This window comes from Leishmania donovani, chromosome 24, assembly GCF_000227135.1.
Source record: "Leishmania donovani BPK282A1 complete genome, chromosome 24".
Classification (NCBI taxonomy): Eukaryota; Euglenozoa; class Kinetoplastea; order Trypanosomatida; family Trypanosomatidae; genus Leishmania; species Leishmania donovani.
Genome location: NC_018251.1, coordinates 284745 through 299386, shown reverse-complemented (window position 1 = coordinate 299386; position 14642 = coordinate 284745). Strand labels below are relative to the sequence as shown.

Below are 14642 nucleotides of genomic sequence, written 5' to 3'. Positions count from 1 at the left end.
CCGTGCGATCCATCAAATGCCACATCAGCGGAAGATGGAGGAGGGGAAGGAGTCGGGGGTGAGGAGCGTAGCAAGGGATTAGGGGTGGTGTGGTGAGTGAAAGAGAGCTTCTGCTCCTGACGTCAAAACGCCGCTGCAGCGACGGGTGGACGTAGCACAGTGGTAAAATCATAAGGCTGTGCCGCCTCATGGTGCGTTGGGATCGACACATGTGAGAGCGAGGCGTGCGCGCGAGACAGAGAGATGGATCTCGCTTCTCTCGGGCGTGGCATGAACGGCTACACACACACACACACACATACACACACACAGAAAGGGACACACGCACAGGAAAACATAAGATGGCGTTGTCGGTGACGTCGGAGCAGAGGACGAGGATGCAAAGGAGAGGATCATCAAAGCCAGGTGTAGCGTGGAGTTTATCACCGCACATGTGCACACACGCAAGCGTCAGGCAGAAACAAAGAGCTCAGGAAGTTCGCGGTGTCACGCAGCGCGGGAGTGAGTGGCATCATCAGCAGCGTCGACGCCACGATGGAAAAGAGGGGGCAAACGCACAGACGCAGGCGAGCATGCACAGAGAAAGAGAGGACCTCCAGAAGCGAGTGCGTGTGCGCGCGTGCATGTGGGGAGGATGGGGTGGGAAGAGGACGCGATGATGGAAACCGAAGAAGAATTGCGAGGAAGAGGACGGACGTCGTCAGTCCGCCGCGTCGACGCGAGCAACAACAACGCATAAACCGAAAGCACGACACATGATGGTAGACTCACGTGCTCCTCCACCGCATCCTCAACTGCCAAACGCCTGCGCGCGTGCGTGGGCGCGGCTCTCTGTGCGCGCGCGCTAAATACACATAACACTTTTCCATCAGCAGCGACTGAGCCCACTCGCGCCACGCACAGCATCACGCAGGGTAGATTGTGCGGCCATTGCTTCGGTCCACCACCTTGGCCACGTACTTGAGAGGCAGCTGCCGTGTGTGGCCTACACCGGGGGTGAGAATGACGCCGTTGGAGCTCTCGTAGAGTGCCACGCCATCCGCAAGCACTGCCGCGACATCCAGGTAGACGAAGAGCTGCACGTTCTTGCGCATGCCGCTTACCACCTGCTCGTCGTTAATGAGCCCCTTGGCGAAGTGGATGTGCTGCCTACTCATGGTGCTCAGGTAACCGCACTGCTGGATCGCCTTCCAGGCCGCCCAGTAGGTGCCGTGAACAGCCACCGGTACCTCCTCCACGCTCGTCAGCGTTCGCAGCTGCGGCTCAACACCATCGATGCTGTGCCCTTGCACAGCAGCAATGTAGAGACGGCCATCTGCCGCACCATACGCTAACCGGTAGCGCTGCTTGTCGGAGTCGCGCACGATCCTGGCGACATCCTGCACTGAGACGTGTTGCTTCCTCATCTGTGGCTGACGTAGGACGTCGTCGAGCAGCACGTAGCCGTTGGAGGTGATAGGCACCCGCCACTGGATCGCCTTGTGGCGGAGTAGTGTAGACATGAACTTAGACGCCGTCTTGAGTTCCTCCTCATCGAACACTCGCGAAGGAGCGTCGGCGGCGTTCGTGTCGGAGAGAAGCTCCTGCACGGCGTCGCGATTCGCGTCAAGGACAAGAGTTGGCAAAATGAAGTCGACTGAAGATGCGTGCCGATATGCTGAACGCCCCTTCTTTGGTTTTGGTGCGTCGCCCTCTGTCCGAGCATGCGACCGCGGCGGTGAAGGCACATCCCCTGAGTGCTGCGCCGCGCCGTCGGCCAACGTGCTCGGCAGCGCGTCCAAGGCAGGAAGCTGCGCCTCAGTCGGCGCATGCCAGCGACGAAAGGGCGCAGTGGAAAAAGTGACGTCAATGACGAGGCCGCGCCTCAGCAGTGCGCACAGAACCGCGGTAAGGTTGCGGCAGTCGTCAATGCCGCTATGATGACGCCCCTGCAGCGGGAGGCCGAGCATCTGCAGCATGTCAGGCATCCCAGACGGTCGAAGCGGCGGCGCGGCGCCGCCGCACCCACTCCCGTTGCCGAAGCCCAGCTGTGACATGCACTTCTTCAGGTTGCACCACCGCTGAAACGACAATGGAGTCCCTTGCTGTCCACTAACACGCATCTGCGCCGGCAGCATCGTCTTCAGGTCCCAGTCGCCGCATGTGACGACGCAGTAGCTGCGCATGGGCGGCGCATCGCCGAGTCCGGCCTCGGCAAGAAACTGCAGTGCCTCGCAGTATACCACAGGAAACGGATCACGGCCACTCACCATGTCCTGCGTGATGCCTGTCAGCTCGGTGCAGAAGCGCGAGAGCACGGGATTCTTCACTGGTCGCACATACCGCTGAAACTCCGCGACCGGTGTGGCGGTGCGAGCGTCGACCAGGATCATTGGAAACTCGATCACCTCCGCGTCGGCGATGCGCCTGTCTTCCTCGCACGTAGCCTCGAAGTCCAGCACTACGTACGCGTCGAACGGCTGTGGGGCGATGCAGGGGAAATCGCTGCTGGCGGCGGATTGCGCCGCCGCTACCGTTCTGCGCTGTGGGCATTGACCTGACGGCGGAAGCCGCGAGGGGGTCGCCAACGTGCTCTCCACAAGCTCCGCATCCAGCTGTGAATTCGGCGCGGCCGGCATGCCTCTCCATCCTCCTTGACGAGGAGCGCTTCCCTGTTGTCTTGGATGCTGCGGGTCAGACATGCAGGTTTGCCGTTTGCCGTTCCCGTCGCTGCTAGTGCTTCCTCGAGGGGGTAAAGGTGGGAGAGAGGGGCGTGGGTGAGGCAGGTGATACGACCGCTTGACACGTGGTAGCGGATGGCGCAGAGAGAGCTTGAAGCCGACTAGGCGGCTGGTGATGGAGGGTCGATGACACTCAAGTTTCAGCCTCAAGGCGTCGCATGCATGGTCGCACGTGAACCCAAGGTGACTAGCATAAAACAACAAAGGCTGAAGGGCAGGGAGGAGGAGAGGAAGAGATAGAGCGGATGTGCGGGTGGGGGAGGCGAGGAGAGTGCCTTACACGCAGCAGCGCAGGCACCGGGCACGCGTGCGTCCTCGCGTCGCGAGCAACTGCGTGCCTTCGGATGCCCCTCCTTTTGGGTTGTCACTACCGACGGTGCACGGTTGAGGAGACGCCTTACGCAAGAGTGTCGAGGGGTCGCGCGTACACGCACAGGCACACACGCAAGCGGATCTCGTCTGTACGCCGTCGACGCACTACAAAGCCGAACGAAAAAAGCGAAGCGAGCAGAGGGGGCGGATCATCATCAACGGATGAGGAGGGGCGGCCATGAAGCACCGCGCAGGCACACACGCAGACAAAACTGCAACACGGCAGCGCTTCATCGACCACCACGTGTGTGCGCGTGTGTAGCTAAGCGTTGCACCCTCGCCAAACAGAAGCCTCTGGGCCGCGTCCGCCTCAGCTGCGACGAGGCGACCCTCTATCGTCGCCGCCAGCATTGCCTCACCTTTTTCTCACACCACCACTGCGGAGGCGTTCAACGCCCGACACACGTCTCGCAGAGTCAGCGCTGCTTCGTCTCGTCCCTGTACGCGTGCAGAGGATGTGAGGAAGAGGGGAGATGAAGCGGCGCTGCCCGCCAGCTTCCAATGCTGTCGCTGCTGCAGAGATGGTGCCCACAACTTTTGATGTGTGCAGACGTCGGTGAGGGTCACTGCCGCTCTTGTGCGAGCGGAGGCGGCAGGGGAGGTTTCCACTGGCCTTGCCCCCGCTGTGTTGGAGGACGAGCTCCCCTGCGCCGATGGCGATGCCGCTGAGATGTGCCGCTGAAGTTGGCCAGCTTGTCGCTCTTTCTCTTGCAACGAGTGCGATGCGCGAGCGTGGTCGGCGCTTTTGGTACGATGCACCTGCCGCGCTACGCGGTCATTACGCAGGGGCGCAAACCAGGCGGAGATGCGAGGTACTCGAGGAGCGGCATCAGCCACGGCCATTCGCGAGCCGATGCGAGTGGTGTGCTTAGGCGGCTCATTGCGGGCTTCCGTGCTGCCAGAGAAGTCGCCGTAGGAGCCTGTGACCCGTCGCGGATGTGAGGCGGAGGCACACCACCAGTTGGCTGAGCACATGGCGTTGCCGAAAGAGTTCGCGGGTGCGTGATCAACACCGCCACTTCTATCAGTATGGTCATCTCTGCTCTCATTTGAATCCGCGATCTGCGCGGATGCGTGGAAGGATGATCGGGTGCGAGGGGTAACTGGGTTCGTCTCACATGCATGCTCGCGCTCCCACGGCTGCCACTCACGACCTTGCAGTGGATGCGCATACACTGCGCCGTCGCCCTCATCACGTCTGACACTGCTGCGCTCCGCTCGACGTCTCAGCGAAGGTAGGTTTGCGGCGACGTCAGCGCTGTCGCCGTGTTTCAGGGGGAGCACTGCCGTGCAGGACGGCAGCGTGGAGACTGCAGCTTGACCGTGCCGAGCCCGTGCGCCCTCTTCTATGACTGCATCCACATCTCTCTCCGCGGAGCGGCTTGCCCCACGGAGCCTGCTGCGCTCTCGCTGATAGAGGTACTCCAGCAGTCGCAGTCGTTCTGACAACAGAGACTCCCTCGAAAGCGGCGAGTCGTCGAGTTCTGCGGCAGGCGCATAGGGAAGGCAAGGGCGGCGGCCAGCCAGCATGGCGTGATCGTACGGCGCAGAGTCTGAAAATGGGCTGGACGAGGCCTCGATCGCGCCGACAGTCATCCGCGGGTCTCTTCTGTGCTCGTGCGCCTGCGAAGATGCATAGCGAGAGTAGGACAGCTGCCCATCCCGCGACTCGCCAAGCATCACGGCTGCCGCGGCAGACTGTGCCACCTGCTCCTCCGGTCGCAGAAACAGCTGCAGGTTGCGGTCGCACTGCTTTACACGATTCGGCATCTGAGCCAGCCTTTTGTGCGGGTGCAGCTTGCTAGTGTCATACTGGTAAAGGCACTCAGGCACGACATCAACGCAGGCGCTGCGGCGGGAGGCAGCGGCTGGAAAGCCGTTCGCTCCAATATGCGCGGCAAAAGTTATCCCAGGTCCGCGCGGTCGTCGCGTTGGCCGCATCTGCTGGTGGCGCTGCTGCTGCTGCCATGCGACCGGCGCAGATGCTTGCGCCTGTCGCCGCACCAGCCCCTCTTCCTCTTCTATCGAACTGTTGGAGCTCGCGTCCCCAAACGAAATCTGCGAGGCGTTTCTCTCGGGGAAGGTTCGACGCCCACGACGGCCTTCGAAGTATGTGGCCGCATCGATGAAACAACTCGATGATAGCGAAGACGATGCGGTCGCCATGGACGAGAGATGACAGCTGTGCTTGCCGTGCGCGAGTGAGAGCGTGGAGGGTTTGCCCACGTGCATGAACGATGAGAGAGACCGAGCACCTGTGGGGCTTATGTGCTACGGTGATGGCATTGCGTGCCGCTGCCTGTGTGCGCGTGTGTCAGGGGAGGTCGCCGACATATACAGCGTAGCCCTCAGCGGCGATTCGGAGAGTGAAGAACAGAAGAGAGATGGGTGTAAGGCATCCGCGACTCGTGTAGAGACCACAGCTGATTAGAAACGGCAGCGAAGAATCGAGCGCACTGTAGCCAACAAGGGGACGGGGATGGGAACGGGGCTACCGCGGCGACAGGAGCGCCAGGGCAGAGGTGTGGATGAATTGGGGAGGGGGGCTGCAGCTAATGGAGGAATGTCGCGGTAGAGCGCATCTGCGCGTCTGCCTGTCTGTGCTGGTACTCGTGCCGCACTCTTGTATGCTTTAGATGCATATGCTCTGATGGAGGGAATGCGCATGCACGTGTGCACGCGTGTCTTGCACGGGGGCAGGGGCCGGGTGGTGGTGACAGTGCGCCCATGGTCTACTGCATACTCTCCATGCGCTTCGTCTGTCCCGTGTCTTGATCATGTGAGTCGGTCAGAGAGTCAGGGCTGAAAGCACATAGGGGCTAGGAAAGCAAGGTGGACAGGTGGTGGTGGTGGTGGTGGGGTTGGGCGAGTATGGACAAGGCAGAGCGCAGCAACAGCCATCGGCATCCGCGATAGACAGGCAGAGAGCGCTGGACTCAGCGCGCCAGGGCACACAGCTCGCCCGCCTGTAGCGTCATCACCTCCTTTGTTCGGTTGATCTCCACTTCGACGGCCGCCAACTCACCATCAGCACCACGAATGCGGTTGCGAACGGTGCACATTTCGCCTCGCCGGCTTCCCAGTACCACCATGGCACGACCACCCTTCTTGGGAACCACCGTCTCAAGCCCGTCCACCCCTATCAGCTCTCGAGTGTCAGCCGTGGCCGCCTTCGGCTTACCGCAGTTGTGGAAGCTCCTGCTGCCGCTCTCACCGCTGCCGCTGCGGCCCTCCTCCACCCATTCCATCAGCCGGACGCGGTTCTCGCTTCGCTGCACGGTCTTCACGACGCATTTCTTGCCGTACCAGTCGCCGGCCGCCTCCGTCGTGACACGCACGAGAAGATGCGGGATCACCCACCACGCGGCAGCGGTGACTGACGGCGGTGGCGGGAGCGCAGGTGACGGCGCGGAGGACGGCAACACGGCTCCGTTTGGGGCCGACGACGTGGTCGGCGACGACGCGTTGCTATGGATGATGGCCACAGGGCGACTTGCTGGATCGGCCTTCCACACCGCGTGCATTTTCCGCTCCACGTACCCTGCCGGCCGCACCTCGAAGAAGGATACCTTCGCGCGTGTGCCGTCCAGGAAGAGCGCCTCGATGCTGCGTCCTTGATAATCCACCCGCGTGACCTCGAAGAGCAGGTGCACCATATCGGGGGTGAGTTTCCGGCCATATTTCTGCTCCTCGGAGGTGAAGGTGGCGGCGCTCTTGAAGTGACGCATCGCTTTCTGCGCAACGTCCTCCACTAGCGAGCCGGTGGCCGACGCACCAGCCGCCGCCGCGCCGGTGGTGAGGGTGGGGGCTACGGTTGACGGAGTGGCAGTTGAAGTTGAAGGGGATGAGGCAGGCGCACTCGCCACTGCGCTGCTCGATGGTGGGTCTGCGCAGCTGAGAGGCTTCCGCAGAGAGAGAACGTCGCCGATGCGCACCTGATGCCCTTCCATTGCGTCATGCTCCGCGTTGGCCGTGCTCAGGAAGCCGCCTGTGCTCAGTGGCACATACGCGTGAACGACCTCGAAGTCACCAGATGACGTCGGTGTGGATGACGTCTGGGGTATCATCACTTTTGCACTCGTTGCGGCGGAATGAACGGCGGGGCCGTGGCCGCTGCTTCTGCGGTCGCCGGATGTGTTGAGCGCGTGCATGCGATGCAGCAGCTGCAGGCCAACCCGAGACGGTGCTGCACGGCCGCCTGTTGTGCTGCTGTCGTTGGTGGAGCCAGTGACGGGGACACCGTTGAGGGTTCTCGCTAGCGAGGCAGCGGATGCCGTGCTCCACACCGCATCATCACCGACGGCTTCGTCATCCGCTTCGTCGTGCGGGTCACCTTCGCCACCGAAGAAGAAGTCTGAGCTGCTTGATGGGCCGACAGAAGGCGCAGCAGCGCGAGTGGCCGATGCCAGCGGGGATGCGGATCTCCTCTGTGGTGTTCCGTTTGCGTGTTCCGGCTGCCGCATGGGCCCTGCACCGACGACAACGGCGCCCCCGTTGCCGCCATAATCATCGTCATCGCTCGCGTACCGCTCCAGCTCTCGCAGAAAGCGTGCGCGCGCGCTTAGCGCTGGGGCGTCGTGGATGTGTTCTCGGGCACCAGCATGGGTGCAGCTGTCACGCTTGGACTGCTCTGAGGCGAGGCGTTTGTGCGGCGGAGCATCGTCGCTTGAGCTCATGGAAGACATGCACACGCGCACACTTTATCTCTCGCTTGTTTCCTTGGAATGTGTAAGGGGGCCGCTGGGAGTTCAGTGCGAGGAGAGGAGAGAGGGATGGCAGCTCGGGGGCACTGTGCGTGCGTGCGTGTAGCAAGCGCAGATACGCAGGAAGAGGAGGTAGTTGGAGAAGGGCAAGCCCGGGGCATGCTGCCGCACCGCCAGCGGTCAAAGAAAACTCCATCATGGGCGCAGAATCAGCGAAGGTCGCCCTGCTTTCGTTCGCAGCGTCGTGTTCTTTGTTTCGCTTAGGCATGGTCGGTGCACATGTTGGTGTCCGTGCCCACACGACCACAAGCACGCGCGCACATCGACACAGATACATCCAGAGCCGCACACAATGAAGAATTCGCCTCCGCCTGCGTGATTGTAACCGGACTGTCACTCATGCACGAGGAAGAGCGGGAAAGATCGTGCAAGGGAAGAGGGGTGGCACACGCACGCCCACGCCCACATGCCAAAGGCACGTGCTGCGTTCACTGCCAGACTCTCACGAGTAGGGGCTAAAGGGTGCTGAGCGGCGGCCGCCACCACCACTACCACCACCGCGGCCGAGCCCGTCGCCGCGAGTAGTGCCTGTACCTCGGCCAACAGAGTAAGGAGAGAAGCTGCTCCCGCCGCGGCCGCGCATTCCGCCACCGCCGCCTCTGCCGCGGTACGACGACATGCTACGGCCACCGCCGGCGTCGACACCACCGCGGCCGCGGTCGGTACTAAAGTAGGGTTTCGAAAAGCTTTCACGGTTTTTGTTGAGGGGCAGTTGATCCGGTGCCTGTGTCACCTGCATATACTCAAGCGTGTCAGGGTCGACTTCGCGCAGTGCGTTGCGGATGACGGCCATGTTACGGCGGTGCCGAATGAAGCGCGCCTGCTCCTCCTCCGACATGTTCGGATTCGGCATCCGGTACCGGCGCGGGCCGCCCCCTCCACCAGGTTCTCCCCTGCCGCCGCCCTCTGCGCCGCCACGACCACGGTACTGCAAGAAGCCTCGCCGCTGATCTTCTCGGTTGTACGGCGCAGGCGAAGAGGATGGGGCAGAGGTGCCTGGCGCCTCCTGAAAGCCGGCCAGAGTGTATTGGTCCGGTGGCGGCGCCTCGAACGCATCCAGCGAGAAGACGACGCCTGGAGTTGTTCTCTGCTGCTCGGCGAGAAGCTGACGCACCTTGGCGTTGCGCTCCCTCTCATAGACCGTTTCTGCGCGCGGCTTGGGGTTGCTGCTGACCGTGGGGCCGCTGTCTGTCGAGGAGGTCAGCGTGGAGGGCACCGCATTCCCGGCGTGGTGGCCAACGGCGTGTGACGACGCCGGCCCACGTCGCTTTGACGCAGGCACGAACGTCAGCTCCAAGTCCTCTGGCACGCCGTCATCCTCCTCGTCCGACATGCGAGCGAGCACGTCGCCCGCAGACCTGCCGTGGGTGCTCATTGTCGACACCGCGTTGCGTCTCTGCCACAGCTGCACTTGAGGCTTCCCTGTCGGGGGAGGGGGGGGGCGCTGCGCGGTCGGCTCTCTCCAGGCCGGCACGCTGCTGGAGGGAGACGTGACACGTCCGTCGAGATCGTTGAAAGCCCTTTGGGCCCTCTGAGGACAACGGCGTCAGAGAGGGAGGGAGGCAAGGCCCCGCGAGGGCGGCAGCGATGCGGAGGTGTACACGGATGACTCTACCCCCGAGCAGATAGGGGGGGAAGGTAGGGGCTGGTGCTGGACAGCGACTGGCAGAGGAGGTGAGTATACGTATATATATATATATACTTGCGAGTACGAGTCGTGCCCTTGCGTTTCTGTTCTCTTCGCGTCTGTGCGTGGTGCGAAGTGTTTAATTTGCGTGTGTGCATCAACGTTGAATGCGCGCATGGAAGAGTAAGAGAGGAGGACACATCGAGGGCGGTTGTACCATGACGGCATTAGGAGGCACCGGGGGGTCTGAGAAGCGCGGCAGCAGACACACACACACACGCACAGGAAGCGAATACGCCGAACTGTTTGAGCAGGAGCGCTTGTCGGGTGCGCGACTCAGTGCTGCTATTCCCCAACGAGTTTGTGTGTCTCGGTGGAGTACAACTGACATCCCTCCGCTTCGTTTTCGCATGTTACAAGCACAAACCTTTTTTTTTTTTACCTAATTGCAGCGTGTGCATTCTCTGCCACACACAACATGTGCTCAACCCCAGTCTACCTGCGCCCCCGCCAGCCCCGTCACAAGGGCCCCCATCCGCGTGGCGCGAAGCAGCGCGGGACACACGCTCGCTACACCAATGCGCCGACTCCGCTATGGGAGCAGCGCCTCTGCAATCAAATCCTACTCACCACCCACCTGCTCTGCAGGTCGCCTCACAGCAGCGCCCATCAGGCAGGTTGCCACACCTTGGTGCATCCCCTGCAGGGGTGGGTCCAGGGTCCTCTCCACCCGCAGGGCAGCGTGAGGGCTGGGTGAGATGCGCTCAAGTTGCGCTGACACTTCGCCCATCACCTGCATGGCACAAGCGTGCGCACTGCCGCAGGTCGCTCCGGCGCAACGCTATTCATTAACCCGACCGCAGGCATCAGCAGCCGTAAATCGCTCTGACCTCCCTGCGCCGTAGGTGCCTTGCCTTGCCACCACCAGAGATGGCTCGGCATTGGCAGGAGATAAGGAGGGGCTGCTTGGCTTCCTCCCACACAGAGAGAGTGTGTGGTTGGTGCTGGACCTTGTGACACCGCGCACTGTGTGGGCGGTCTGTCCCCTCGTTGCGGGGAACTAGATTCCACGGGACCAAGAAAACGCGATTGTGCTCTTCTCCCTTCGATCATGTCGTTCCGTCATGTCTCGAGAGAAGCGTACAACACTTGACGAAAGAAATCCCCAAAAAAAGAGCAAGCAGAGAGCCCTCTCTCCCCATCCCTGCGCACAGACATTCATGCATATGTATGTATATATGCATATATATTTATGTGTTCGCTAGGTCAGATGCTGGTGCCCGCACTTGCTGTCTCGGGAAGGATATTTAAATAAATATGTATATATAAGTATATATATATATATATACGTTAATAGGAAGTGCGAGCGAGCGTTAGCCGTCCGCATGCCCTGTTCAAGGGGCGCCTTCACCGTGTGTGTGTGTGTGCGTTGTATGTGTGAGTGTGTGGTCTCCTCCTAAGGAGGTGAGGAGATGTCCTGCGCTTCGGTGCTTCCCCGAACTTCCCCAGCCAACACCTCCATTCCATTTCGGAACGCCCCAGTAAAGACCTCTTCCCAAGTGTTGCCTGCATAGACATCAGCATCGCTTATAATGAGGCACCGGACGGCAAGCGCGAAAATATACAGGGTTTGCCACCAAGAACACCGCTTCTACGACCGAAGGCCACCAATCGACCGTCAACCCGACCCCTACCTCGGCGCTTGATTCGTTTCTTCGTCAAAACCCACAACTGGCCTCCATTGCATATACGTAAATATATATAATGCCGCTCTCTCTGCTGGCGGCGTGCCGCTGCTGCTGTGGGCGCACACGCGTCAGCGGCGTGCATGTGTGTACGCCACCTTCTGTGAACAGATGCGCAGAGCAGCGGTGCGACGCGTTATGTCACACACACGCACAAAAAAAAAGACGTCAACTGCGGACAGACACCGACAACAGAGAGCGAGAAGAGAGAAGGGAGGGTTGGACCCGCAGAGCAGCAGCAGCAAAGTCGCGGTGGAGCTCATGCGTAAAGATGCCTGCTCCTGTGCGTGGTAGGGTAGGGAGAAGGAGGTGATGAGAAACGCGTTGTCACTGGCGCCGACAAGAAAAAGACACACACGCACACACAACAACAAATAAGGAAGAGGAGGGCGATGAGGGCCCACGCTGTGCGCTTCCAAAAGACACGGAGGAGGAGGAAGGGTCGATGGGAGAACAAAACAAGGAAGGAATAGGCACAGAACAAGTCTATGAGAGACAGAGACAAACTTAAAAGCACACACGCACACGCTCACAGCGCGCACAAGCTCTGCACCCTCGCGGTTAAGCTTCTCCTCCCATCTTCTATCTGTCTTAGCAAATAAACTCCTTCTCCAGGTAATAATTCTCGGGCAAGTAGCGCGGCTCCCAGAAAGCCGTCTTCACCAGCTTCATCAGGTCTGGGCGGTTATCTGGCAGATCTGCCTTGGCCAGCCCCAGCTCCTGTAGCTTCTGAATACACGCCACGGCCACCTCACGCGACACGCGGCGCACCTCCTCAATAGACGGGTACAGCTGTCCCTTGGCGAGGTCGTCCGGCGTGGCCAGCGTGCTCAGGCAGGCAGCGGCCGCCACCAGCACCTCCTGCGGGATGTACGGCGGCTGAGCAATGCAGCAGCCGAGACCCACCCCGGGGAAGATGTACAGGTTGTTGCCTTGCGATGGTTGCAGCGTGCGGCCACTGACGACCGTCTCAGGAAAGGGGCTGCCGGAGGCCACGATGGCATCGCCGTTCGTCCACTTGTATGCGTTCGCCGGCACAATTTCGGCTTTGCTGGACGGATTTGACAGCGGGAATATGATCGGGTGAGGGCAGCACGAGTGCAGAAACTCCACAATCTCGCGCGAAAAGACGTTGGCGGTGGCGCCGAGGCCGATGAGCGCGGTCGGCCGCACGTAGCGCACAACGTCCTCGAGAGTCTTCAGGCTTGCAATAACTGCGTCAGGGATGTCGGTGCGGGCCCATCCCAGCTTGTGCTTGGCCAGCTTGTCACCGCGGTTGGTGGCCACCATGCCCATCGAGTCGACGAAGAAGATGCTCTTCTTGATGTCCTCTTTCTTCATCCCGGCCTCAGCGGCGAGGTCGGCGATGCTCTCCGCCACACCGGTCGCGGCAGAGCCGGCGCCGAAGAAGACGATGCGCTGCTGCTCCATCGGGATCTTGCTTAGCTTCACCGCCGTGTGGAAACCAGCAGCTATGACGGCGCCGGTGCCCTGGATATCGTCGTTGAAGCAGCGGTACTTCTTTTGGTAGCGCTCCAGCATGTCGAAGCAGTGGTTGTTGCTGAAGTCCTCGAACTGCACGACAGCGGAGGGCCAGGTGTCCTTCACAGCTTCCATGAACTCGTCCAGCAGAGCGTAAAAGTCGGCGTCGCCGCACCGCGGCTTGCGCAAACCGAGATAAAGCGGGTTGTTGCGGAGCTCGAGGTTGTTTGTGCCAACGTCCATGACGACCGGCAGCACGCGGCTCGGCTTCACACCGCCCGCAGCGACGTACAGGGAGCACTTGCCGATGCTGATGCCGATGCCGTTGGCGCCGAGGTCGCCCAGGCCGAGAATGCGGGAGCCATCGGTGATCACGATGACGTCGACGTTCGTCTTGCGAAGGTTCTGAATCAGCTTCCTCACCTTGCCCTTGCTGGCGACGTCGAGGTACAGTCCGTGGTCCTTCTGATAGAGGTCACCGTAGCGCTGGCAGGCCTCGCCGACGGTCGGTGTGTACACGATCGGCAGTGTCTGCTTCAGGTACCGCGTCAAGATGGCGTAGTAGAGGGTGACGTTCGTGTTCTGCACGTTGCGCAGCAACTGATAGCGGTTGATCGGCTCGTTGAAACGGTTCAGCTGATCCCAGTACCGCTCCACCTGATCATCGAGGGTCTCGACAGAGGGCGGCAGCAACCCTTCCACGTTCATGTGCGACCGCTCTGCTGCGGTAAAGGCTGTGCCCTTATTGGTGAAGCGGTTGCGCAGGTAATCGACACCGCGCACTGGGCGCTTCGACACCTCGATCAGATGAACCAGCGACTTGGCAAGCATATTGAGCAAGGTGGCCGGGCAGGAAAAAGAGGAGGGGAGGGCGGGTTGATGCAAGAGAAGGGGAAGGAAACGGGCGACGTCGGGCGGAGATGACGTGATGGCTGTGGTAGCCGTTTGTAGGCGCCCTCGTAGATGCGGTGAACGAAGCTGCAGCACACGCCAGACAGAAAGAGAGATGGACCGGGTGACAAAAAAAACGACCGATGAGTATGTCCGTGCGTTGCGTGCCCGTTCGCGTACGTGCGTACGTGTTGTGGTACTTGTGTACGTCACAAAACGCACGACGACTTGTGAGAGCAAAGGAGGAGGAGAGGAGGGCGTGGGGGCGGCGACCGGGGGCGGGTGGGGTGGGGTGGGGCCGAAGAGGGCCGTCGATCGCAGCCTGCCGACGAAAGAATGCAAGAGGAGAGATGCTAAGGATGATGGCGATTGGGTTAACGACAGAAGAAAGGCGAGCGAGAAGACGAGAACAACAGAAGAAAAAAAAAGGGATTTGACTGATATCTGAAAGCCTTGAGGGGGTGGATTGGGTGCGCGTGCGTGCGTGCGTGCGTGCGTGCGTGTTGGCGTTCACGAGCCCGCGTGCGAAGGCAGGCAGGCAGGTAGGAAAGCCAAGCGAGAGGTAGAGGAACGAAGAGAGAGACATGCAGACTTGTCATGCGTCGTTGTCACGGAGGAGTTTTGGAGGATGGGCGGCACGTCTGCCGAATCCTCTAAGCTCACACCCACACACTGCATCTCCATCACGAGGGAGAGATACAAGAGAAGTCGGCGGGGCACGCAGATAGGAGAAGGAGAACGCGAAAGAGCGGCGCTTGGGGGAATGCGCACAAGTTAGCAGAGCAGCTCCTGCCTTCTTTTTCTCTCTTCCTTGACGTCTTTGTTGTTGCCCCACTGTGCAGCATCAAACAGATCACCTTGCTTGCATTTTCATGTGGAATTCTATGTCCCTTGCTCTCGCACGTAGTGTTGCGCGAAGGGACGCGGATGACGCATGGGACACATGGCTGCGGTCGCCGGGCAGCAGGAGGCGAGGTGTGCAGCGATACATGTGCATGACGAATGCGCGGTGAAAACGTCTCTTGAGATATCGTATTGGTGC

General features: G+C 60.8%; 5 protein-coding genes across 5 annotated transcripts; all 5 read right to left on the bottom strand.

Annotated features, from left to right (window-relative positions):
• Positions 1–905: 905 nt before the first annotated feature.
• LDBPK_240830 (phosphotransferase, putative) lies at positions 906–2618 on the bottom strand (the record flags this gene model as incomplete). The annotated part of the gene is made up of 1 exon (XM_003861125.1): positions 906–2618. One exon carries the CDS (start codon positions 2616–2618, stop codon positions 906–908), a length of 1713 nt encoding a protein of 570 aa, XP_003861173.1.
• An 840-nt stretch (positions 2619–3458) lies between these two features.
• Positions 3459–5258, bottom strand: LDBPK_240820 (hypothetical protein, unknown function; the record flags this gene model as incomplete). Its single annotated transcript, XM_003861124.1, has 1 exon — positions 3459–5258. The coding sequence occupies one exon, from the start codon at positions 5256–5258 to the stop codon at positions 3459–3461; it is 1800 nt and encodes a 599-aa protein (XP_003861172.1).
• Positions 5259–6028: 770 nt separating this feature from the next.
• On the bottom strand, positions 6029–7777 carry LDBPK_240810 (hypothetical protein, conserved; the record flags this gene model as incomplete). Its single annotated transcript, XM_003861123.1, has 1 exon — positions 6029–7777. One exon carries the CDS (start codon positions 7775–7777, stop codon positions 6029–6031), a length of 1749 nt encoding a protein of 582 aa, XP_003861171.1.
• Positions 7778–8297: 520 nt separating this feature from the next.
• LDBPK_240800 (hypothetical protein, conserved) lies at positions 8298–9230 on the bottom strand (the record flags this gene model as incomplete). The annotated part of the gene is made up of 1 exon (XM_003861122.1): positions 8298–9230. One exon carries the CDS (start codon positions 9228–9230, stop codon positions 8298–8300), a length of 933 nt encoding a protein of 310 aa, XP_003861170.1.
• Positions 9231–11818: 2588 nt separating this feature from the next.
• LDBPK_240790 (malic enzyme, putative) lies at positions 11819–13540 on the bottom strand (the record flags this gene model as incomplete). The annotated part of the gene is made up of 1 exon (XM_003861121.1): positions 11819–13540. The coding sequence occupies one exon, from the start codon at positions 13538–13540 to the stop codon at positions 11819–11821; it is 1722 nt and encodes a 573-aa protein (XP_003861169.1).
• Positions 13541–14642: the final 1102 nt, after the last annotated feature.